Source organism: Giraffa tippelskirchi, chromosome 5, assembly GCF_054371585.1.
Source record: "Giraffa tippelskirchi isolate mGirTip1 chromosome 5, T2T-mGirTip1v1.2.pri, whole genome shotgun sequence".
Classification (NCBI taxonomy): Eukaryota; Metazoa; Chordata; class Mammalia; order Artiodactyla; family Giraffidae; genus Giraffa; species Giraffa tippelskirchi.
This window is the reverse complement of record NC_137279.1, coordinates 167,601,995-167,627,774: the sequence shown is the minus strand read 5'-3', so window position 1 is coordinate 167,627,774 and position 25,780 is coordinate 167,601,995. Positions and strand designations below refer to the sequence as shown.

Below are 25,780 nucleotides of genomic sequence, written 5' to 3'. Positions count from 1 at the left end.
ACTTCCAATAGCCAAGATATGGAAACAAACCTAAGTGTCCATAGATGGATGAATGGATAAAGAAGATATGGGTAAATAAAAAATATATATGGAGCAGTACTTAGCCATAAAAAAGAATGAAATCTTGCCATTTGTAACAACATGGACCTAGAAGGTATTATGCTAAGTGAAGTAAGTCAGACAGAGAAAGACAAATACCATATGGTCCCACATATGTGTGGAATCTAAAAAACAAAAGAAAAAAAAATCAAGATCATAGATAAAAGGAACAGACTAATTGTTGCCAGAGGGCAGGGGGTTGGAGGGTGGGCAAAATGAGTGAAGGGGGTCAATAGGTACAACCTTCCAGTTATAATACAAGTAGGTCATGGGGATATAATGTCCAGCATGGTGACTGTAGTTAATACCGTATTGCACATTTGAAAGTTACTTAGAGAGTAAACCTTAGAAAATATTAGAAATCTTCATTACAAGGGAAAAAAAAGATGTTTGTGACTACGTATGGTGACTAATGGTAACTAGACTTATTGTGATATTTGTTTCACAGTGCATACAAATATCAAATCATTATGTTTTCCACCTGAAACTAACATAGTGTTATATATCAGTTATATCTCAATAAAAAATGTTTATTTTTTTAAGAACTTTGTTTTGAATAAGAATATTATTTAAACCTAGCCACCATGTTCTACTTTTTCATAATTAATTCAAAACAGAGCAGAACTCTGGAATACTTCAATACAACTTATTCTTCAGAATTTTTCTGAGTAAAGGAACTTTCTTGACTCCTACACAGCAAAATATGGCGTGTCTCTATAAGCAAGGTAAAAAGACAACCCTCAGAATGGGAGAAAATAATAGCAAATGAAACAACTGACAAAGGATTAATTTCCAAATTTCCAAAATATACAAGCAACTCATACAACTCAATACCAGAAAAACAAACAACCCAATCAAAAAGTGGGGAAAAGACCTAAATAGACATTTTTCCAAAGAAGACAGACAGATGGCTAAGAAACACTTAAAAAGATGCTCAATATCACTCATTATTAGAGAAGTACAAATCGAAACTACAGTGAGATATCACCTCATACCAGTCAGAATGTCTGTCATCAAAAAGTCTACAAACAATAAATGCTGGAGAGAAGGGAACCCTCTTGCACTGTTGGTGGGAATGTAAATTGATATAGCCACTATCAAGATGGTATGGAGATTCCTTAAAAAACTAGAAATAAAACCACCATATGACCCAGCAACCCCACTCCTAGGCATATACCCTGAGGAAACCAAAACTGAAAAAGACACATGTACCCCAATGTTCATTGCAGCACTATTTACAATAGCAAGAACATGGAAGCAACCTAGATGTCCATCAACAGATGAATGTATAAAGAAGTTGTGGTACATTTACACAATGGAATACTACTCAGCCATAAAAAGGAACACATTTGAGTCAGTTCTAACGAGGTGGATGAACCTAGAGCCTATTATACCGAGTGAAGTAAGTCAGAACAGAAAGATAAATATTGTATACTAATGCATATGTATGGAATCTAGAAAGATGGTACCAAAGAATTTATTCGCAGGGCAGCCGTGGAGAAACAGACATAGAAAACAGACTTGTGGACATGGGAAGAAGGGAGGAGAGGGTGAGATGTATGGAGAGAGTAACATGGAAACTTACATTACCATATATAAAATAGATAGCCAATGGGAATTTGCTCTAAGCTCAAACAGGGGCTCTGTATCAACCTAGAGGGGTGGGATGGGGTGAGAGATGGGAGGGAGGTTCAAGAGGCAGGGGACATATGTATACCTACGGCTGATTCATGTTGAAGTTTGACAGAAAACAACAAAATTCTGTAAAGCAATTATCCTTCAATTTAAAAATAAATAATTTTTTTTAAAAAAGGATGGCATTTCTGGTTTTCCAGCTCATGTTTACCCTTAATGTGTTACAGGCCCCAGGGCCATCTCAAGGAGAAAATGCAAGCACCTACCATGATAAGCCCTGTGCTAGACACCAGGTACATAAATGAAAACAAGATCTCTGCCTTGGACAATGAATCATATTCAATAACATAGTTCTGTTTCCATATATAACAGTAAAGGATTGTGAAAAGTGCTGTGGAATCAGAGGGAGGAATTTGTTCTTGTGGGAAGGAGGAAGGATGAGGATTGAGGAAGACTTCATAGAGATTGTGAGTTTTGAAATGGGATTTGAAGGATGTCAGAGTGTACTAGGAAGAGATGCACAGAAAAAACATTCCAGACTGTAGTTAAAGTGAAAGTGTTAGTCACTCAGTAGTGTCTGACTCTGCGACCCCATGGGCTGTGTCCATGGAATTCTCCAGGCAAGAATACTGGAGTAGGTAGCCATTTCCTCTTCTCCAGGAGATCTTCCCAACCCAGGGATCAAACCGAGGTCTCCTGCATTGCAGGCAGATTCTTTAGCATCTGAGCCACCAGGGAAGCTCTAGACAGTAGGTATAGCACTTTTAAAAAGGCATGGAGTGAGGACAAGCTCTGGGAATGGTGAACAGTTCAGTGTTACTATAGCATAGGGTTCTTAGGGAGACATGAAGGGAAGTGGAGAAGCAGACAGTTACCAGAAAAAAGGGCTTTGGACACCTGCCTGAGGGGTTAGATTTGTTACTATTGGCCACGCACTCCCAGAAGGCTGTTGAGTCCCTCTTCAGCTGTTAGACAAGATGGGCTCTATTCCTTGGCCCTCTGTCTCTAGAACTGAGCCATTGTTCTTCTATTGGGTCCACTGTTTCTTCTGGGTCCTCTGATCTCCTTAGCTCTAGATAGCTCCTGTTGTTTGCCTCAGGTTTCAAGGCCTTGAAAACTGTCTGGATTTGAAGTGAGCTTTTTCAGAAAACATTTGATATGCTCCCTCGGGCCCTATACACTATGGGCAAATGACATTCATGTTTCAGACTTGGATCAGCTCTGTCGGTTCTCCCCTCAAAGGAGGACAATTAGGTAGTCACTATTTTTGAGTTTCACATTCAGTTCTCAGGGATTTGTAGTCACCACTGAATGAGTGTGGACTGATTAGTGATCTTTGTGTTCAATCAGGGGTTACCTAACTGGATAAGGACAAAGCTGAGACCAAAATTCAGGTCTATTGACTCCCAGTCAGTACTCTTTCAGTCTTGCTCCAACTTCTGGCACTGCTTACTTAGTTATGGGCCAGAGTAGATGTACTGGGCTACCCCAAACTCACAGGGCCTGGAGTGAGAGTGAAGCTAAGGGAAAGCCTTGTGCCTGGAATGGAATTCTGTACCTCAAGCCAGACAGCAAGATTTTTTGTCTTTTGACACCTCTGTTTCTTACCTAAAACAGGAGCCTAGCCTACTTAATTCTCAGCTGCAGCTGAAAGCCAGAGAAGGCAATGGCACCCCACTCCAGTACTCTTGCCTGGAAAATCCCATGGACGGAGGAGCCTGGTAGGCTGCAGTCCATGGGGTTGCTAAGAGTCAGACAGGACAGAGCGACTTCACTTTCACCTTTCACTTTCATGCATTGGAGAAGGAAATGGAAACCCACTCCAGTGTTCTTGCCTGGAGAATCCCAGGGACGGGGGAGCCTGGTAGGCTGCCGTCTATGGGGTCGCACAGAGTCAGACACGACTGAAGCGACTTAGCAGCAGCAGCAGCAGCTGAGAGCAGGGAGTGTGATGGGTTGTTTTGCGGGAGCTTCCTGTCTTTGGAAAAGTCCTGCTGTAAAGGGAGTTTTCTGCATAAAAGTGGTGACTGGATGGAACCCTCCATGGTTTCCAGCTTCTGCACACAGTGTCTGTATGAATTATGTTGTTTTGTTTTCTGCCGCGCTGCACGGCTTTCGGTATCTTAGTTCCCCCGCCAGGGACTGAATCCAGACTACAGCAGTGAAAGCTCGGAGTCCTAACCATTGGGCATCCAGGGAACTCCTCAAGCACGCTTGTTTTCTAACACCGGCGCAAATGAGCTCGCAGGGCCGCTGTGTGGTGCTGATCAGGGTGTGTCAAAAATTTTGTGCTGGGCAAATTTGACGGGTGAGTAGACACGACTTAGCGACTAAACCAGTAACAACAACAGCCACCATTTATTTACTGCTCACAGCACCAGACACTGTCCACACTAAGTCGTTTCCTTTCATATCTAAGAACGTGAGAATGGGTTGAATGATCTTTTCAAATGAGGAAATGGACGTTTAAAATTTTCCCCATGATCTCCCACGGACGGAGTCTGGATCACATTTATCAGATTCCAAAACTTTTTTTCGGCTTCTCTTTTTCTCCAGTTTCTACTTTGTTCCAAAACAGGAGAAGGGCGTGGTTTCCGAACTGGTTTTAGGACCGCCTAGAGATCAGGAGAAGGAAATGGCAACCCACTTCAGTGTTCTTGCCTGGAGAATCCTAGGGACGGCGGAGTCTGGTGGGCTGCCGTCCGTGGGGTCGCGCAGAGTCGGACACGACTGAGGCGACTTAGCCCTTAAGCGAGAGATCAGGAAACGAAGCGAGGAGGCCGGGGCCCCGCCCACTCTGCGGTGGGCGGGACCCTCGCAGGGCCTGTGCGTGGGCGGCCCGCCTGTGGGCGGCCCGCCTGTGGGCGGCCCGCCTGTGGGCGGCCCGCCTGTGGGCGGCCCGCCTGTGGGCGGCCCGCCTGTGGGCGGCCCGCCTGTGGGCGGCCCGCCTGTGGGCGGCCCGCCTGTGGGCGGCCCGCCTGTGGGCGGGGCCTTCCGTGGGCGGAGCTGGGGAGCCGGAAGTGGCCCCGCGGAAGCGCACAAAGTGTACGGTAGTATCTGACCCATCGTCTCGGGGCACTGAGGGCCGCGGCCTGGTCTCTGTACACCAGAACTCCCAATTCTCCGCGTTCTAGTTGCTGCCGCCTCCTGGGACGATGGTGGCCCGCCTGCTGCTGCGCTCCTGGTCCCGGGGCCTTGCCGTTGGCCCGGGAGCCCCCTGTCGGCCCCTGAGCACCGGCTTGGAGCCCAGCCAGTACCTGCAGCGCAGCATCGTGCCCACTATGCACTACCAGGACAGCCTGCCCAGGTGAGCCCGGCTTCCAGGTCCCCGTCTCCCACAGCTAGCCGGGGTTCGGCCCCAGTCTTTCTCCAGTCACTCTTGTCTTTTCTACCGAACCCTCTTGCACCTCCAAAGCTTTACCTGGGACGCTGATCCTCCAGTCTGAAAATCTCGTGGCACTGGAACTTCAGAACGCTCAAGTTCTCTTCCAGAATCCACCCCTCCCCCTCCCACCACCACCGTCATAGTTCTCTCAGATTTTCTCTCTTGAACTCTTCTCATTCTCCTACAAAAACTCAACTTCCAATCAAATATCTAATCGTCTCTCACATTTCTCTCTGAAAAAATGTACAACCTGCATATGTCCAACATTACTCTTACGCTTCCAGCTAGGGTGTCCCTCGAATTCCTGCCCAGAATATGGATCGACCAGTTCCTGATACATAATACTGATAGTTACTCTCCTTCAACTTCTCCCACCACCACCTTTTTCACAGCTGCTGCCAGAACCCTCAGCCCCACTCCCCATGTCTCTTGTCCTCTTCTGTTTTAGCACCTGTCAGTCCCCCAAGATGACTCAGATATTTATCTTACCCTCTGAGTCCTCAGCATTCTAAGTCCAGTCTTCACCTGGAAATCTGTCACCCCCACCTTCCTCCACCTAAAATATCCTCTCTAACCCACACTACTCCCTGCAACTTCAGCCCATCCTCACAGAATTCTAGACAGCATCTTCAGTACTCCTCCTCAAATCTTACTTTATTCACATTAGATCCAGTTCAGTTCAGTTCAGTTCAGTTGCTGAGTCGTGTCCAACTCTTTGCGACCCCATGGACTGCAGTACACCAGCCTTCCCTGTCAATCACCAACTCCCAAAGCTTATTCAAATTCATGTCCTTTGAGTCGGTGATGCCATCCAAACCATTTCATCTCTTGTCGTCCCCTTCTCCTCCCACCTTCAATCTTTCCCAGCATCAGGGTCTTTTGCAATGAGTCAGTTCTTCGCATCAGGTGGCCAAAGTATTGGAGCTTCAGCTTCAGCATCAATCCTCCCAATAAATATTCAGAACTGGTTTCCTTTAGGATGGACTGGTTGGATCTCCTTGCTGTCCAAGGGACTCTCAAGAGTCTTCTCCAACACCACAGTTCAAAAGCATCCATTCTTCGGCGCTCAGCTTTCTTTACAGTCCAACTCTCACATCCATACATGACTACTGGAAAAACCATAGCCTTGACTAGACGGACCTTTGTCGGCAAAGTAATGTCTCTGCTTTTTAATATGCTGTCTTGGTTGGTCATAACTTTTCTTCCAAGGAGCAAGCATCTTTTAATTTCATGGCTATAGTAACCATCTGCAGTGATTTTGGAGCCCCCCAAAATAAAGTCTATCACTGTTTCCATTGTGTCCCCATCTATTCGCCATGAAGTGATGGGACCAGATGCCATGATCTTAGTTTTCTGAATGTTGAGTTTTAAGCCAACTTTTTCCACTCTCCTCTTTGACCTTCATCAAGAGGCTCTTTAATTACTCTTCACTTCCTGCTGTAAGGGTGGTGTCATCTGCATATCTGAGATTATTGATATTTCTCCAGGCAATCTTGATTCCAGCTTGTACTTCATCCAGCTCAGCGTTTCTCATGATGTACTCTGCATATAAGTTAAATAAGCAAGGTGACAGTATACAGCTTTAATGTACTCCTTTTCCAATTTGGAATCAGTCTGTTGTTCCATGTCTAGTTCTAACTGTTGCTTCTTGACCTGCCTACAGATTTTTCAGGAGGCAGGTCAGGTGGTCTAGTATTCCAATCTCTTTAAGAATTTTCCACAGTTTGTTGTGATCCATACAGTCAAAAGGTTTGGCATAGTCATTAAAGCAGAAGTAGATGTTTTCTTGGAACTGTCTTGCTTTTTCAGTGATCCAACAGATGTTGGCAATTTGATCTCTGGTTCCTCTGCCTTTTCTAAATCCAACTTGAACATCTGGAATTTCACGGTTCATGTACTGTTGAAGTCTGGCTTGGAGAATCTTGAGCATTACTTTGCTAGCGTGTGAGATGAGTACAGTTGTGTGGTAGTTTGAGCATTCTTTGGCATTGCCTTTCTTTGGGATTGGGATGAAAACTGACCTTTTCCAGTCTTGTGGCCACTGTTGAATTTTCCAAGTTTGCTGGTATATTGAGTGCAACACTTTCACAGTATCATCTTTTAGGATTTGAAATAGCTCAACTGGAATTCCATCACCTCCACTAGCTTTGTTAGTAGTGATGCTTCCAAAGGCCCACTTGACTTCGCATTCCACGATGTCTGGTTCTAGGTGAGTGATCACACCATCGTGGTTATCTGGGTCATGAAGATCTTTTTTGCATAGTTCTTCTGTGTGTTCTTGCCACTTCTTCTTAGTATCTTCTGCTTCTGTTAGGTCCATACCATTTCTGTCCTTTATTATGCCCATCTTTGCATGAAATATTCCCTTGGTATCTCTGATTTTCTTGAAGAGATCTCTTGTCTTTCCTATTCTATTGTTTTCCTTTATTTCTTTGCATTGATCACTGAGGAAGGCTTTCTTATCTCTCCTTGCTATTCTTTGCAACTCTGCATTCAAATGGGTATATCTTTCCTTTTCTCCTTTGGCTTTTGCTTCTCTTATTTTCTCAGCTATTTGTAAGGCCTCCTCAGACAACCATTTTGCCTTTTTGCATTTCTTTTTCTTAGGGATGGTCTTGATCACTGCATCCTGTACAATGTCACGAACCTCTGTCCATAATTCTTCAGGAACTCTATCAGATCTAATCCCTTGAATCTATTTGTCACTTCCACTGTAGAATTGTAAGGGATTTGATTTAGGTCTTATCTGAATGGTCTACTGGTTTTCCCTACTTTCTTCAATTTAAGTCCAAATTTGGCAATGAGGAGTTCATGATCTGAGCCATAGGCAGCTTTTGATCTTGTTTTTGCTGACTGTTAGAGCTTCTCCATCTTTGGCTGCAAAGAATATAATCAGTCTGATTTCAATATTGACCATCTGGTGATGTCCATGTGTAAAGTCGTCTCTTGTGTTGTTGGAAGAGTGTGTTTGCTATGACCAGTGCGTTCTTTTGGCAAAAATTCTATTAGCGTTTGCCCTGCTTCATTTTGTACTCCAAGGCCAAATTTGCCTGTTTACTCCAGGTAGCTCTTGACTGCCTACTTTTGCATTCCAGTCCCCTATAATGAAAAGGACATCTTTTTTGGGTGTTAGTTCTAGAAGATCTTGTAGGTCTTCATAGAACCATTCAACTTCAGCTTCTTCAGCGTTTCTGGTCAGGGCATAGACTTGGATTACTGTAATACTGAATGATTTGCCCTGGAAACGAACAGAGATCATTCTGTCTTTTTTAAGATTGCATCCAAGTACTGCATTTTGGACTCTTGTTGACTATGATGGCTACTCCATTTCTTCTAAGGGATTCTTGCCCACAGTAGTAGATATAATGGTCATCTGAGTTAAATTCACCCATTCCAGTCCATTTTAGTTTGGTGACCTCTAAAATGTCGATGTTCATTCTTGCCATCTCCTGTTAGACCACTTCCAATTTGCCTTGATTCATGGACCTAACATATCAGGTTCCTATGCAATGTTGCTCTTTACAGCATTGGGCTTTGCTTCGATCACCAGTCAAATCCACAGCTGGGTATTGTTTTTGCTTTGGCTCCGTCTCTTCCTTCTTTCTGTAGTTATTTCTCCACTGATCTCTGGTAGCATATTGGGCACCTACCAACTTGGGGAGTTCATCTTTCAGTGTCCTATCTTTTTGCCTTTTTATACTGTTCATGGGGTTCTCTAGGCAAGAATACTGAAATGTATTAGAGCCAGAGCCCACCCAAATTCGATGCCTCTTCACCATAGCTACTCCCCCCACCTTCTTAACACTTCTTCCAGAATCTACTTCCCCTATGAAACAGCCCCAATACATCTTCCTCTCTCCTTCCCTCACCCAGTATTTCTTTAATTCAGCTTCCATTTTTCCCAGTCTTTGAACTCCCAGCCTTAAATTAAGCTGCCAGGTCTCCTCCAGTATTAGTAATTTCCCCAAATTCCTTCACCCTCTACAATCAAACTTTAACTTCTCTACCTGCTTATCAGTTAGTTCCTAGTGCAAAGTTCCAAATTTCTTTCAAAAACCCTTTTTACTTCCTTTCTTACCAAGCTGCCCGTCAGGGATCTCGAAGTCCGGGGGTTGGAGACCAACTGTCATTGTAAATAGAACCAAGATTGTCACAGACATCCCCCACAACTACTAGGTTGCTCTTTTTCTCTACAACCAGGAACCCTTTAACCCTTAACTGCCCACCCCCACCTTCTCAGGAATATCATCTGAGGTGATTCTTATGAAGTTACAGTGTGCAGACTTCTAAAACAGACTAAAATGAGATTATCTAGTCCCAACCCTGCTGTTTAAATTTGGTAGGAGGTCTGGGAAGAGAAAGAAAAAGTCCCTGTTCCTGTGAGATAAGCCTTGACCTCCTGTGTCTGAGCTGAGCCTGTATGTAGGGGAAAGGTGAGGGATGACAGAGTCTGTCTTCACTTGCCAAGCCCAGCAGCAGTTGGCCTTTAACTTTTAGATAGGCCTGGGCCCCACCCAGGTTTAAGATCAGAGGGATTTTCTCCACTGTAGAATTAGAAAGCTGAGAAGAATATAATATCCTGGAGCTACAAATATTAGCACCCATCACCTGTATGTAACTCTGTAAACAATGACTCCCCCAGGCCTCCACTTCCTCACCTGTATGTTGAGAGTTAGATGAGATTCCTTATCTCTGAGATTCTAGAGAGGTAAATTATATTATCTTTCACACTCATTGTAATATCTTGTCACACTTAATGAAAAGCCCAGGCTTGAAGTCTGGTAGAACTTAGTTTTAGATTCCAGATCTGACACTCTATAACTTCAGGCACTTCTGTCAACTTCTTTGAGCCCTAGTTCTTACCTGCAAAGTAGTATCAGAATGCCCAGTTCATAGGGCTGTCGTGAGGGTAGAGTGAGGTAAAATGCCAAAATAGTTGGCATCTTCTCTTGTTAGTTGGCAAGAGAAGGACTAGCCTCTTAGTATCAGTATTAGGTGGTCCAACTGGACCTCCCTTCTTCCCTCATCCTTTTTCTGTCATATCACTGCCTTTTAATCAAGTGACTGTGGACTTGCTTTCTTCTAGGAAGCCGTGCAGTATCATTTGCTTGGTTTCCAGCTATTATGTTTTTTTTTTCTTTGTTCTTTTTTAGTGTGGTCAAATACGCAAAACTTAAAATTTACCATTTTAACTATGTTTAGGTGTGCAATTCAGTTAAGTGTTTTATTTTCAGGGTTGTATTTTATGCACTGAGCAATTAATCTCATAATATAAAACCACAAGTCTGGAGAAGACAAAGGGTGGATCAACCTGACCTACACATTTACATTATTAACTTGATAAACATTGATCAACATGAATTTGGAGACCAGTCAGTCATGGTGAGGAGCTTACTGTATAGTGGGGGAGATTTGACAGGTAAGCAGATATAGTTATGGTATAATGGATCAGTGGGAAGCGGCATCTCGTGGTGGTTACGGTCATGAGATAGGAGTCAGATTTGATTTTTAATCCAGTTCTACTTACTAGCTTCATGGCTGTGAGACAATCATGTAACCTAAAAATGGGGTGTTAATATTACCTTCCTCTCAGGGTTGTTAAAGTTAAATACCCTGATATAAAACACTTAGCACAAAGCCAGGCATATATTAAATACTCAGTAGATATTTCAAGTACTATAACTACCTTAAATATTTGTTGCATATTGCATTGCATGAATGTGGTGGTGGGAGTGACTTAGTGCCTGGAAGAGAAAGGAAGCTTCATAGAGGAGGTGATATTTGAGTTGGAATTTGAAGATCACCACATGAGAGAAGTGAGGGAAGGATAGAACAGCACATGCTAAGAAACAGAAGTCTGAAAATGCATGACGTGTTCAGAAATTTTGAGAAGCTGATGGGAGGCCCAGCTCAAAGTGAAGAAGCATCACTGGGGCCCTAAGTTACTGGAGTTGGGCTGGTGTGTGTGTGTCTGTGTGTTGGCTGGGTTGGGGTAGTGGCACTCTGTCTTAAAAAAAAATAGTAATGGGCCACTATTTTAGGCCTGTAGTTAACCCACAGTCATTGTCAATTATCTTGTGATTTCTTTTAACCCCTAATCACTTTAGATGATAGCTGGTGTTCAAGACATAATGGGCATGTTCTCTAGAATTCACATGGGAGGCAGATGAGGCCCAAGTTTCCAAGGTGTGGAGGATAACAGATAGAAACAGTAATGCTCTGAGCCCCAAAGGCATGTTCTGCAGATAAATTGTCTTGACAACCAGGATGATTTTACCAGAATAATAACTAGATTGTGTAAAAATAAAAAAGACTTTATAGCTGTGTTCTTGCAGGGAGAATAATAAAACACCTACTGCTTGGAGGCTTCTTAGATATTGATATCAGAGTCACTTAGACAGGAGATAAATCCAGTTGGTGCTAACTTTTCTTCCATCTTTATTATAGCAAATGGTGTTTAGATGGGGATGGAGTTCTTTGATAGAGGGTGGGGAAAGAGAACCCACATGGTTAAAATGAACCTACCAGGCCTCTCTTAAGGCTTTAGCTCTATAGCTCTTTTCAAGGCACCTGGTGAATAACCCCTCAAGGAGCTCAAGGAACTACAGCTGTGCCTTTGAAACCACTTTTGGTGTTCCTTGAGGAACTGTGGAGGAAGGGTTTTGCATGTACTGAAAAGGCCACAGTAAGGGCAGTTGTGGTAGCAAGTTATAGAAACCCCAGTTAAACTGGTTTTAGCCAAAAGGAATGTGTGAACCCACAGGCCTGAAAAATCCAGGTTGGGTTAAGAGGTCCAAACGATGTCATCAAGACCCTGATTTGCCTTCCCACTCAACTCTTCATTTGTGTGACTCCATTCTCAGGTAGGCTCTCTCCTCATGGTGCCATAGTGGCAGCCATCACCTAAGGCATAGCTTTCGCACTCATTTCTTAGTAACTCAGATGTTAGAGATTCCCTCCCTCATCTTTAGGTTCTTGCTAGGTCTCATTGAGTCTGAACCAGTAAGCTTTAAGCCCACCCCTGGGAGCTGGGCATGGAGTCAGCTCGACCTGAACTGCAGGGACTTAAATAGAAAGCATGCTGTTACTAAAAGAAGTGAGAAAGTTTGGGGTAGGCAAAATACCAATATGGTGAAACCTCATTCCAGGCGCTGAGGGAGAGATGATGAGCTACTTCCCTAGGAACATGAGCAGAGTTTGAATCTATAGGACTTGACGACCGAGTAAGTTAAAAAAACGTATTTATCAGAAGAAAAGCAATGACAAACATAGATGGTGTATTAAAAAACAGAGACATTACTTTGCTGACAAAAGTCTGTATTGTCAAAGCTATGGTTTTTCTAGTAGTCACTTATGGATGTGAGAGTTGGACCATAAAGGCTGAGCGCCAAAGAACTGATGCCTTCGAACTGTGGTGCTGGAGAAGACTCTTGAGAGTCCCTTCCACAGCAAGGAGATCAAACCAGTCAATCCTAAAGGGAATCAATCCTGAATATTCATTGGAGGGACAGATGCTGAGGCTGAAATTCCTATACTTTGGCCACCTGATGGGAAGAGCCGACTCATTAGAAAAGACCCTGATACTGGGAAAGATTGAAGGCAGGAGGAGAGGAGGATGACAGAGGACGAGATGGTTGGATGGCATCACTGACTCAATGGACATGAGTCTGAGCAAGCTGTGGGAGATGGTGAAGGACAGGGAAGCCTGGCGTGCTGCAGTCCCTGGAGTCGCAAAGAGTGGGACACAACGGAGCAACTGAACAGCAACAGTCAAGTGCTTACTGTGTGCCAGCCACTGTTCTGAGTCTGTGTCATGTGTTGCCTCATTGAGTTTGCACAGAACACTGGAACGTACGTATTAGTATCATCTCCATTTTATGTATGAGGAAGGTTACGTGCAGAGCAGCAGCATGCCCAGAGTCACACAACTGTGAATGATGATGCCCGAGTCTGCCCTCTTCACCATTGTGCAGTTCTGCTGCCTTGGCCACAGGAGGAATCAACAGGATTCCTGAGGTTGTGGTCACAGAATTGTAAAGGAGCCTTAGAAACAGTCTCTTTCAGTTCCCTCATCTTACTGAGGAAAAAATTGATCACCAGAGATGAACATAACTTGTTTAGAAAAATTTCTAACAGCTTTATTGAGATATAATTCACATGCCATAAAATTGACACTTAAAAAATTGAGATATAGTAGGTTTATAGTATTATGTAAGTTTCATGTGTATAACATAGTGACTGATAATTTTTAAAGATTGTACTCCATTTATAGTTAATATAAAATGGTGGCTATATTCGATGTGCTATACAATACATCCATGTAGCTTATTTTGTACATAGTAGTTTTTGTCTCTTAACCCCCTACCCCTGTTTTGCCCTTCACTGCTTCCTTCTCCCCACTAGTAAACACTTAGTTTGTTTTCTATATCTGTGTTTCTTGTTATATTCACTAGTTTTATTTTTAAATTTCACATATAAAGGATATCATACAGTATTTGTCTTTCTCTGTCTGACGTATTTCACTAAGCATAATACCCAAGAATATCCATTCCTCACAGGACTCCTGGTGAGCTGGGCGTGACTTGACAGTCCATCCCTTGGTTGGCTGGCCCATGGATAGACCCGTGTTTCTCTTTTGTATGATTCTCTGTCAAAAATACACCAATAAATTTAAAAATAGAACTTTTTTTCATCTTAGGAGAGAAAAAGACTGTTGTTCAAAGTAAGGGTAGAATTAAAATCTATGCCAGTACAGTGTTAACACAGGTATTATAATTGTGACAGGAATCAGAAATATTTTGGCTGCTTCTGCTTACCCATTTTGAATTTGTTACTATATTTACTAATTTAGCTTATGAAAGTCATCATTAATATATTAAAAGGTTATTCTTCTACCTGGAAAATAAAGGGAGTACCGTTGATACTTAAATTCATCTATTCTCATTTGTCAGTGGCTTAGGCTTCCTATTGTTTTGTTTTTGTGTGTGTGTTTTTTTGAAAGAATTTAATTATCCAGTAATTATTTATGAGTTTGGGTTGGCGAGCTAACTAACGTCTTCTACATCTTGTCACCATTACACTGACCTTGCTTTCTCCCCAGGCTGCCTATTCCCAAACTTGAAGACACCGTTAGGAGATACCTCAGTGCACAGAAGCCTCTGTTGGATGACAGCCAGTTCAGGTAAATGCCGAGAAACCCAAATGACCATGGTTGGGTGGCTCAGGAGAAGCTGACAAGTGGTGGTGGACCAATCTTCGGGGAGTGTCTATGATTTGACTGGGTCCTCAGGCACCTGAGACCTAGTCTTTACATTTGCAAGTTCAGGAAATAGATTTTCACTCATGAAGAGCTGACCAAACCCTAAGGTGAGACTCTTTAACTTGACTCAATAGGCAATGGTTTAGACGCTAGAATGCCAAATTTGCACTGCCCTGGCAGATTTTACCTCGTCAGCTAGCTGGCACTGGTCATTTGCAGAGGGCATGTTCTCTTGGTAGGCAGCTTCATTGAGGAGAGCAAGTGGCAGACCAGAAGTTTGCTTGGTGAGCTTATGTACTGGGTTGGATAGTATGTCGCCTAAATTCACTCCCTTCTCAAAAACCTCAGTATGTGACCTTATTGGAAAGAGGGTAGTTGTATGTGTAATTAGTTAAGAGCAGTTCAGTTCAGTCACTCAGTCATGTCTGACTCTTTGTGACCCCATGGACTGCAGCATGCCAGGCTTCCCTGTCTATCACCAACTCCCGGAGCTTGCTCAAACTCATGTCCATTAAGATGAGGTCATACTATTAATAGAGAAGGCTTAGTCCTTATTCCAGTCCTTAGAAGGGATAAAGAGACAGCCATGTAAAGACAGAGGCAGGTTGGAGTGTAGTAACAAGCTAAGGAATGCCAAGGATACCTGATAACACCACAAGCGAAGAGAAAGGCCTGGAACAGATTCTCCCCGAGAGTCTCAGAGAGAATATGGTCTTGTCAGCACCTTGATTCTGTACTTCTAGCCTCCAGAACTATGAGAGAATACACTTCTGTTGTCTTAAGCCATCTGGTCTGTGGCACTTTGTTTTGGCAATCATGGGAAACTAATTCAGCCTGGAAGTGGAAAATAATATTGGATTTTGTAAAAAAAAAAAAGGATTCCATCAGGCTGTTGTATCCTGGTGTGGTACTCTTTTTCCACAATGGGAATTTGTTGTGCAGAACACTGGCCTTGTCATTAGAATCACATGGAGTCCTTCAGTGGACAGTGATGGAAAAAAACAGATGAACTGTCCACTGTCTTTTTGCTGTTGTTTAGTCACTAAGTCATGTCCATCACTTTTGTGACCCCATGGACTGTAGCCTGCCAGGCTCCTCTGTCCATGGGATTTTCCAGGCAAGAATACTAAAGTGGGTTGCCATTTCCTTCTCCAGGGGATCTTCCCCACCCAGGAATCGAACCCACATCTCTTGCATTGGCAGGCAGATTCTTTTATCACTGAGCCATCAGGGAAGCTAATCCATCGCTTTTAAATATTCTATATTAGTCACTTGAAGCTTCTCTTGACATGGTAATGATTTAATAGCTACCCGTTATTATTATTTTTCAAACTATCCTAAATCCTTAGCTTTATAAATATTTTAAAAATCATGTAAGGTGGTGTATTTCTGGGTTAACATATAAAGAAACAGACTAAGAAAGATCGAGTAACTTGTCCAAGGTCATACAATTTGAAAGTAACAGAGCTAGAATTCAAACTTAGCTCTTCTTGACTCTAAAGCTTTTGGAGTCATTTTCTCTATGTCAAGCTGCCTCCTAGACTACACATTGTTTTATGAGATGTGGATTCATCTTTCTGATCCATCATTTTAAGAAAATATCTTAGATTTATCTGCTTAGATTGATTCTCTTCTGACCAGAGGTACTTTCTGGTCTCAGTCCCAGATTCTAGGGATATGCTAGGGAACCCCGAGTTCTGTGATGTATTTGTGCCCATGAATCTAAAAACCACCTATTCCCTGTCATGGTTTGATTATGTCTTTTCTTGAACATTTCAGGAAAACAGAACAGTTGTGTAAGAGTTTTGAAACTGGAATTGGAAAAGAACTACATGAGCAGCTGGTCACTCAGGACAAGCAGAATAAACATACAAGCTACATTTCAGGTGGGTAGGCAGGGCTATGAACGTGGTATTTCCAGAGCCTTCCATAATGGAAAGCAGGGCATCTTCTCTCCTGTTTTGGTCTCACAGGTGTTTTTTGGTGAGACCAAAAACGTTTGTGAAGTGTTGTCTCATCCTCTTTTCCTGAGGTACACATTAAGGCTGAGTGAGTTCTTCCTCCACTGAGGTGTTGTCTGGAGTCTGTGGTCAAGAGCAGTGGCTTGCATGCTCTGTAGATAGGATCAGGACAGAACCTAATCATTGGTTCTGTCTGAAAAGGATGCAGGATATAGTCCTGTGTCCTGTATGTATCATTCTAGGTCCTTTGTTGTCTGGCCCAGCTGTCCACTCCAGCCTCGTCTTTACCATCCTCCCTGACACACCCATGCTTCAGCAAAACTGAGTAGCTTCTTCCCTCGACCCCTTAGTCTTTTCATTCTTCTGGGCCTTAATCCATGTTGTTCCCACCACCTTTTTTCACCTGGCAAATTCTTCCTTTAAGACCCAGTTAAGATGGTTGTCAGAGGTTGGGAGTAGGGGCTGGCAAAATGGTGAAGAGGATCAAAAGGTATAGACTTCCAGTTATGAAATAAGTAAGTCCTGGGAATGCAATATGCAACTTGGTGACTATAGTCAATACTGTATTGTGTATTTGAAAGTTGCTCTGAGTATGGATCTTAAAACTTCAAATAAGAAAAAAATTTTTAAAAGTGTGTATGGTGTTGGATGTGCTGAGCATTTTACAGGATATACAAATACCGAATCATTATGTTGTACACTTGAAGCTAATATTTTATATATCAATTACATCTCAATTTGAAAAAGGCAGAAAAAAGACCAGATCTGGGTAGGATGATTTTTTTACAAAACCTTTAGCCCTTCCCATTCAGAGTTAGTTGCTTCCACTTCCGTTCCCACTGCATTTCTTTTAACTCAGTTTATGTTTGTAATAAGGTTATACATGCATATCATTTAAAGAATCAAATAGTTTTCTCATGCTTGTTATGAGAAGCAGCAGTTTCCTGACCTTGACTTAATTTCTCACTTCTCATTTTGCCCCATTCTCTAAATTACTTACTCATATTAATGCATCTTTTTTAGTTTTAGGCATTATCTATTGATGTCTCACTATAAAAGGTTAGGATTTATCGGTCTCTCTCACCACATTTCCATCCCCTTATTGTCACAGTATGCTATGCTGTGCTTAGTCGCTCAGTCGTGTCCAACTCTTTGTGATCCCATGGACTGTAGCCCACCAGGCTCCTCTGTCGTGGGATTCTTCAGACAAGGATGCTGGAGTGGGTAGCCATTCCCTTCTTCAGGGGATCTTCCCAACCCAGGGATCAAACGCAGGTCCTTCAATGAACACCCAGGGCTGATCTCCTTTAGGATGGACTGGTTGGATCTCCTTGCAGTCCAAGGGACTCTCAAGAGTCTTCTCCAACAATGAAACAACAGACTGGTTCCAAATCGGGAAAGGAGTATGTCAAGGCTGTATACTGTCACCCTGCTTATTTAACTTAAATGCAGAGTACATCATGTGAAGTGCTGGGCCTGATGAAGCACAAGCTGGAATCAAGATTGCCAGGAGAAATATCAATAACCTCAGATATGCAGATGACACTACCCTTATGGCAGAAAGCAAAGAGGAACTGAAGAGACTCTTGATGAAAATGAAAGAGGAGAGTTTCTGAAAAAGCTGGCTTAAAACTCAATATTCAAAAAACAAAGATCACGGCATCCGGTCCCATCCCTTCATGGCAAATAGATGGAGAAACAATGGAAACAGTGTAAGACTTTATTTTCTTGGGCTCCAAAATTACTGCAGATGGTGACTGCAGTCATGAAATTAAAAGATGCTTGCTCCTTGGAAGAAAAGCTTGACAGCATATTAAAAAGCAGAGACATTACTTTGCCAATAAAGATCCATCTAGTCAAAGCTATGGTTTTTCAAGTAGTCATGTACGGATGTGAGAGTTGGACCATAAAGAATGCTGAGTGCCAAAGAATTGATGTTTTTGAACTGTGGTGCTGGAGAAGACTCTTGAGAGTTCCTTGGACTGCAAGGAGATCCAACCAGTCCATCCTAAAGGAAATCAGTCCTGAATATTCATTGGAAAGATTGATGGTGAAGCTGAAACTCCAATACTTTGGCTATCTGATGTGAAAAACTGACTCATTGGAAAAGACCCTGATGCTGGGAAAGATTGAAAACAGGAGGAGAAGGGGACGACAGAGCACAAGATGGTTGGATGGCATCACCGACTCAATGGACATGAGTTTGAGAAAACTCGAGGAGTTGGTGATGGACAGGGAAACCTGGCGTGCTGCAGTCCAGTGGGTCACGAAGAGTCGAAAACAGTTGTGCAACTGAACTGAACTGAATGGTAACAACTGTTGCTGGGGATGTGGAGAAATTGGAACCCTTGTACATTGCTGGTGGTAATGGTGCAGCCACTTTGGAAGACAGCTTGGCAATTCCTCAAAAGATTAAACATAAGAGTTCTGGTTCAAGATGGTGGCGTAGAAGGACATGGAATTCACCTCTTTCCACAGATAAGTCAGAAATATTTCTACATGTGGAACAGTTCTCACAGAATATCTACTGAAAGCTTGCAGAGATCCCATACAACCAAAGCTGCAAGGAAGGTCCTCACTTAACTGGGTAGGATGAAGGGAAAAGGGAGAAGGGGAAGTGGGACAGGACCTGTGCTCCTGGGAGGGAGCTGTGAAAGATGACCTCTTCCTCACCCTGGCAAGCTCCTTCACTGACTATGAGATCCACCAGGACAGATAGGGAGCTTCAGAGGCTGGAGAGGAGAGTGTAGGAGCTGGCTTCCCATGCTGCAGAGTGGAGAGACACCACAGAGGGTCCAGGCCATATTGCCTCACTTCTGAGCCCAAGACACCTGCCTGCTGGTGTGTGCAGCAACTGGGTGCTGAAACTTAGGTTTCAGAGGGCAGACCCAGGGGTAGGACATGGTTTGGCTGTGGGGAGACAGCCCAAAGGGCTTGGAGTATGGCCAGGCTGAACAAAGGGTGTGCACATGATTGATGGTATTGGCATAAAAACAGACATATGTATCAGTGGAACAGAATAGAGAGCCCAGAAATAAATCCACACACCTACGGTCAATTAATCTGTCACAAAGTAGGCAAGAATATACAGTGGAGACAAGACAGTCTCTTTAATAATGGTGCTGGGAAAACTGGACAACTACATGTAAAAGAACGAAGTTAAAACATTCTCTAATACCATATACAAAAATAACTCAAAATGATTAAAGACCTAAGTATAAGATCAGATACTATAAAGCTACTAGAGAAAAACAAGGAGAATAGTCTTTGACATGAACCATAGCAATGTTTTTTTTAGGTCTGTCTCCTAGAGTAATGGAAATAAAAGCAAAAATAAGTGATGGGACCTAATTAAACTTTAAAGCTTTAAAAGCACAGCAAAGGAAACCATAAACAAAACAAAAAGACAACCTGTGAAATGAGAGAAAATATTTGCAAATAACATAACCAACAGGGATTAGTCTCCAAAATGTACAAACAGCTCATACAGTTCAATATAAAAAAACAAACAGCCGAATCAAAAAAATGGGAAGAAGACCTAAATAAACATTTCACCAAAGAAGACATATAGAGATAGCCAATGGGCACATGAAGAGATGCTCAACATCGCCAATTATTTGAGGAAAAAAATATGAGGTATTGCCTCACATCAATTAAAATAGTCATCATTAAAAAGATCTGCAAATAATAAATGCCAGAGAGGGTGTGGAGAAAAGGGAGCCCTCCTACACTACTGGTGGGAATGTAAGTTGGTGCAGCCACTATGGGGAACAGTATGGAGGTTCCTTTAAAAACTAAAAATAGGGTTACTATGTGATCCAGCATATATGCATATATATGGGCCTATATCCGGAGAAAAACTCTGCTTCATAAAGGTACATGCTCCCCAGTGTTCATAACTGCACTATTTACAATAGCCAAGACATGAAAGCAGCCTAAATGTCCATCAATAGGTGAATGGATAAAGAAGATGTGGGGTGTATGTGTATATATATATATGTATATACACACACACAATGGAATATTACTCAGCTATCAAAAAATGAAATAATGCCATTTGCAGCAACATGGATGGACCTAGAGATTATCAAATATACTTAAGTAAGTCAGAGAATGATAACCATCATATGTTATCGCATGTGGAATCTAAAATATACAGATGAGCTTATTTCTAAAACATGTTTGAGACAGACTCACAGACATGAAAATAAACTTATGATTACCAAAAGGGGAAAGGTGGTGGGGGAGGGATAAATTAGGAGTTTGGGATTAACAGATACCAATATATCTAAGATAGATAAACAGCAAGGACCTACTGTGTAGCACAAGGAACTATATTCAATATCTTGTAATAATCTATAATGCATAAGTATCTGAAAAAGACTAGGTGTATGTATAACTGAATCACTTTGCTCTACACCTGAACTAACACAACATTGTAAATCAACTATGCTGCTGCTGCTGCTAAGTCATGTCAGTTGTGTCCGACTCTGTGTGACCCCATAGACGGCAGCCCACCAGGCTCCCCTGCCCCTGGGATTCTCCAGGCAAGAGTACTGGAGTGGGTTGCCATTTCCTTCTCCAGGGCATGAAAGTGAAAAGTGAAAGTGGAGTCGCTCAGTCGTGTCCGACCCAGTGACCCCATGGACTGCAGCCCGCCAGGCTCCTCCGTCCATGGGATTTTCCAGGCAAGAGTACTGGAGTGGGGTGCCATTGCCTTCTCCAAATCAACTATACTTCAATAAAAAAAAGAAAAAAAAATTTTTAAATCTCAGTCAAAAAGCAAAGAGTTAGAGTAGACTTCCCATATGACCTAGCAATCCCTTTCCTAGATATATCTTCCAAGAGAACTGAGAACATATGTCCACACACAAAAAAAGCACTAGCATTGTAATAACCAAGAAGTGGAAACAATCCAAATGTCCATCTACAGATGAATGGATAAATAAGATACAGTATATTATTGGAACATTACTTAGCAATAAAAAGAAATGAAGAACCGATACATGCTACAGTGTGGATGAACCTCCAAAACATTATTATAAAGTAAATGGAGTGTGTGTTCAATTGCTTAGTCATGTCAACTCTTTACAGCCACATGGACTGTAGCCCACCAGGCTCCTCTGTTCAAGAAAATTTCCAGGCAAGAATACTAGAGTGGGTTGTTTTTTTGTACTGCAATGGATCTTCCTGACCCAGGGATCGAACCCGCATCTCTTGTGTCTCCTACATTGGCAGGTGGGTTCTTTACCACTAGAGCTACTGAGAAGCCCAGAAGTGATAGAAGTCAGATGCAAAAGACCACATATTATATGATCCCGTTTAATGTTTTTGAATTATTGCAAAGCAAAAAAAAAAAAAAAAATCAGAAAATTCCACCCTCTGAAAGTGAATGTCATTTCACTGAATGTCATTTCTTCTGAATATGCTTGATTTTTCTTTTTTTTCTTTCTCACATTCTCTCTTTAGGAACTCTATTGTTCATTTTTATTTTTTAGGCCCCTGGTTTGATATGTATTTAACTGCTCGAGATCCTGTTGTCCTGAACTTTAATCCATTTATGTCATTCAACCCTGACCCAAAGTCCGAGTATAATGACCAGCTCACCCGGGCAACCAACATGACTGTCTCTGCCATCCGGTTTCTGAAGACACTTCGGGCTGACCTCCTGGAGCCAGAAGTGTTCCATTTGAACCCTGCCAAAAGTGATACTGATACCTTCAAGAGATTCATACGCTTTGTGCCTTCCTTTCTGTCTTGGTATGCTGCCTACTTGGTCAATGCATATCCCCTGGACATGTCCCAGTATTATCAGCTTTTCAATTCAACTCGTTTACCCAGACCCCATCGAGATGAACTCTTCACTGATGACAAGGCCAGACACCTCCTGGTCCTAAGAAAAGGACATTTCTATATCTTTGATGTCCTGGATCAAGATGGGAACATTGTGAGTGCCTCCAAAATCCAGGCTCATCTGAAGTACATTCTGTCAGACAATAGCCCGGCCCCCGAGTTTCCGCTTTCCTATCTGACTAGTGAGAACCGGGACATCTGGGCAGAGCTCAGACAGAAGCTGGTGAGTGGTGGCAACGAGGAGACCCTGAGGAAAGTGGACTCGGCTGTGTTCTGTCTCTGCCTAGATGACTTCCCCATTAAGGACTTTGTCCACTTGTCCCACAGCATGCTGCATGGTGACGGCACAAACCGCTGGTTTGACAAATCCTTTAACCTGATTATAGCCAAGGATGGCACTGCTGCCGTCCACTTTGAGCATGCCTGGGGCGATGGTGTTGCAGTGCTCAGGTTTTTTAATGAAGTGTTTAAAGATAGCACTCAGGCCCCTGCCATCACTCCCCAGAGCCAGCCGGCCAGCACTGACTCCTCTGTGGCCGTGAAAAAACTCACCTTCAAGCTGAGCGATGCTTTAAAGACTGGCATTAGCGCTGCTAAGGAAAAATTTGATGCCACCGTGAAAACCCTCACCATTGACTACATCCGGTTTCAGAGAGGAGGCAGAGAATTCCTGAAGAAGCAGAAGCTGAGCCCTGACTCGATGGCTCAGCTGGCCTTCCAGATGGCCTTCCTGCGGCAGTACGGGCAGACGGTGGCCACCTATGAGTCCTGTAGCACTGCAGCATTCAAGCACGGCCGCACCGAGACCATCCGCCCAGCCTCCATCTTCACAAAGAGGTGCTCCGAGGCCTTTGTCAGGGAGCCTTCCAAGCACAGCGCTGGAGAGCTTCAGCAGATGATGGCCAAGTGCTCCACGTACCACAACCAGCTGACCAGAGAAGCAGCGATGGGTGAGACGGGGTTGGGAAGCATGCCGTTTGGTCTTGTTGCCCTCAGCTACGGGGTATGCCTCAGTACTATTCTGATTTCCACCCTTCTCTAGGCTTAATCCATCTGCCAACTGATTATTATTTTTTCCTTAGCAGTCTGAACAGCCAGACTAGCCACTAGGGACAGAACATTCTCTCCCCCTGAGCAGGAATGGGGCGATGCGTCTGACTTAAATGCATCATCCTCATTTAAGGTCACTTTCAACTGTGTCACATACTCTCTTCCTATTATTTATTGGTCTTCAGCCTCATTTTTGACAATGCAGGATTTCTAAGCCCACGGCCTCTCTTACTTCAGCCTAGTTGTAGTGTGTTGGCTGTGTGTAAATAGGCCATCTCAGAAGCTTTTCCCTACCTAAGTGGCATCATTTTGCTCCTTTCTGATAAAATTCAAGACCTAGGAAGGACCTGAAGGATCACATAGTCCAGTCTTTTCCTATGGCAAAGTCCTGGAACTGAAAGGGACCGCCAAGACATTCTGGTCTCAGCCTTCTCTATTTTATAGGTAGGAAGCTGAGACCACTGGCCCAGGATCACACAGCAAATTAGCAGGAAGGCTGAGATTAGAACCTGGTCAAATACCCTTTCCATTTTGTTCCACTGACTCCTTCTTGTCCTTTGTACTTGATTTGGGCATTTGGTTTTACCTTAGTTTTTGAGTCCATGGTGTGTTCTCCACATACTTTCCGTGACTGTTTAAACTGATTCAATGTCAAATTTTTAAAAATTAGGTTTATCTTAGGCTGATTTTTAGCTCAGCTCTTCACTGCTTTTTTAAAAGGAATAGTCTAGAATGCACTGCTCCAGAATTTAGCAAGGTAGAGGTGTGAATGCAGAGGTCGACAAACCCTTCTTCCACTCTCGAGGATGCTGTGAAGGATATTCCTATCTTGGGTGGGAGGTGTTACTAAGCGAGGTCCCTTTCAGTTCTGAGAGTCTGATTTTTCTTTTTGTCTCTGACAGGCCAGGGCTTTGATCGACACTTGTTTGCTCTGCGGTACCTGGCAGCAGCCAAAGGGATCAGCTTGCCCGAGCTGTTCCTGGACCCTGCATATAGGCAGATAAACCACAACATCCTGTCCACCAGCACGCTAAGCAGCCCAGCAGTGAACATTGGCTGCTTTGCCCCCGTGGTCCCTGATGGTTTTGGCATTGCGTATGCTGTTCAGGACAACTGGATAGGCTGCAACGTCTCTACCTACCAAAGCCGCAATGCCCGTGAGTTTCTCCAGTGTGTGGAGAAGGCCTTAGAAGACATGTTTGATGCCTTAGAAGGCAAAACCATCAAAACCTAGCTTCTGGGTGAGTGAAAAGCCTCTGTTTCATTAGCATAAAAACTGGGGCCTCTGTAGCCAGTAGACACTATTCTGTGACTAATGAAACTAATTATGAGGTGCCTGAGCACCATTGCTATAAGATTTGAGCCTTAAAACCATGGTTTTAAAGCTAAACATATCATTTCCAAGATCATAACTAAAGATAATGTGAGATTTCGGTTTTAAGGACATTTGATCAGGAGGTAAGACTTGGAAAAGAACTCAGATGTACTTATTGTTGAAGCAGAAATAAAATTTAATTCTTTCTTAGAGGTGGTTCCTCTTAGGCTTTTTTGTTTTGGGTTTTTGTTTGTTTTAATTGTTTAACCTAATTGCCTAATCTCCACAAAGAGCTTTCCAGTAGTAAGTTCAGGTGACAGTTCCTGTTGGCTCCTGGTTCTTCAGGTAATGGTGGGAAACACACATCTTTCCTGTAAACTTGCTTCTCTCTCCTGGGGTATCGTTTCTTTAAAAATCCTCTTCATTTTTCTAAGGAGTAAACTGCTACTGCCTAATTCTAATAGTCCTGCTGCAAGAAAGGGGTTATACCCTTGGAGTTAGGGAGCTCTATTTCACCATTCTTCCAGCCAAATGAAGATTAAGAGTGTGTGTGTATTTATTTTTACCAGTTGAATCTTGTGTGCGGATTATGCTCTGTACATTGTGCAGAGCATAGAAACCTCTCCACTGAGTGAAGTGAACACAGAATTTATTGTTAGAACATCAGTGCTCTAGCAATGTATTGTTTAAAATACTGCTATAATGTGAAAACGAAGAGTATTCTGTTGTTTTTGAAAAGGAAGGGTTTTTTGTTTGTGTTTAATTTTACCTGTGTTTCCAGTGGCTTGCCCAGTGAGTTACTGGACAGCTGGAATTTGAACTCTGATAATGAGCCAGTCACAAAGTTCTTCCAATGCATTATCTCATTTAATCCTTCTCACAGTTCATATCAACACACCTGCCTGTTTTCTTAGCCAACACTGTCTGTCCTTTGCTCAGTAACCATTTGGTAAATACCCAACAGATCCCAGGTCCTCTGTCCTCTGTGATTTGATCAGAGAGAGGCATTTGGGGGCTGCCAGTGCACATGAACATATGCTGCTTTCATTCAGCAAACATGATCAGGAGTATCTGAACTCAGTATCTTGGTTCCACCATGTCCTTACTTTATGGCTATAGGCAAGTTCTTTTGTCTTTCTGGTCTGTGAGTTCCTTTGTAAAATGGGGATAATTCCTGTAGCATGGGGATGTTTATAAGAATTAGCTGTAACAATATAGTAAAG

The 25,780-nt window shown here is 42.9% G+C and overlaps 2 protein-coding genes across 4 annotated transcripts in view; one reads left to right on the top strand and one right to left on the bottom strand.

Annotated features, from left to right (window-relative positions):
• The window catches only part of SLC1A7 (solute carrier family 1 member 7), a 100,007-nt gene extending 94,789 nt beyond the window's left edge, over positions 1-5,218 (bottom strand). Inside the window, exon 1 of the mRNA XM_081485267.1 lies at positions 5,156-5,218. The gene's annotated coding sequence lies outside the window, so the exon portion shown is untranslated. The remainder of the gene's footprint in view (positions 1-5,155) is intronic.
• CPT2 (carnitine palmitoyltransferase 2) lies at positions 4,757-24,767 on the top strand. Of its 3 annotated transcripts, none has more exons than XM_081485262.1 (5): positions 4,757-5,041; positions 14,220-14,300; positions 16,158-16,264; positions 21,838-23,070; positions 24,142-24,767. In XM_081485262.1, the coding sequence occupies exons 1-5, from the start codon at positions 4,890-4,892 to the stop codon at positions 24,474-24,476; spliced, it is 1,908 nt and encodes a 635-aa protein (XP_081341388.1). In that variant the 5' UTR covers positions 4,757-4,889; the 3' UTR covers positions 24,477-24,767. The 3 variants fall into 3 exon arrangements, with proteins under 3 accessions (XP_081341388.1, XP_081341387.1, XP_081341389.1); XM_081485261.1 differs by having other exon boundaries at positions 21,838-23,142; positions 24,145-24,767; XM_081485263.1 differs by having other exon boundaries at positions 21,809-23,142; positions 24,145-24,767.
• Positions 24,768-25,780: the final 1,013 nt, after the last annotated feature.

What these genes read in the sequence shown, in the direction of transcription:
- CPT2 (XM_081485261.1), top strand. Translation starts at nt 4,890, where the DNA reads ATGGTGGCCCGCCTGCTGCTGCGCTCCTGGTCCCGGGGCCTTGCCGTT. An exon ending in TTGGATGACAGCCAGTTCAG is followed by an intron (nt 14,301 to 16,157) that starts GTAAATGCCGAG and finishes TGAACATTTCAG; the next exon opens with GAAAACAGAACAGTTGTGTA. An exon ending in GACCAGAGAAGCAGCGATGG is followed by an intron (nt 23,143 to 24,144) that starts GTGAGACGGGGT and finishes TGTCTCTGACAG; the next exon opens with GCCAGGGCTTTGATCGACAC.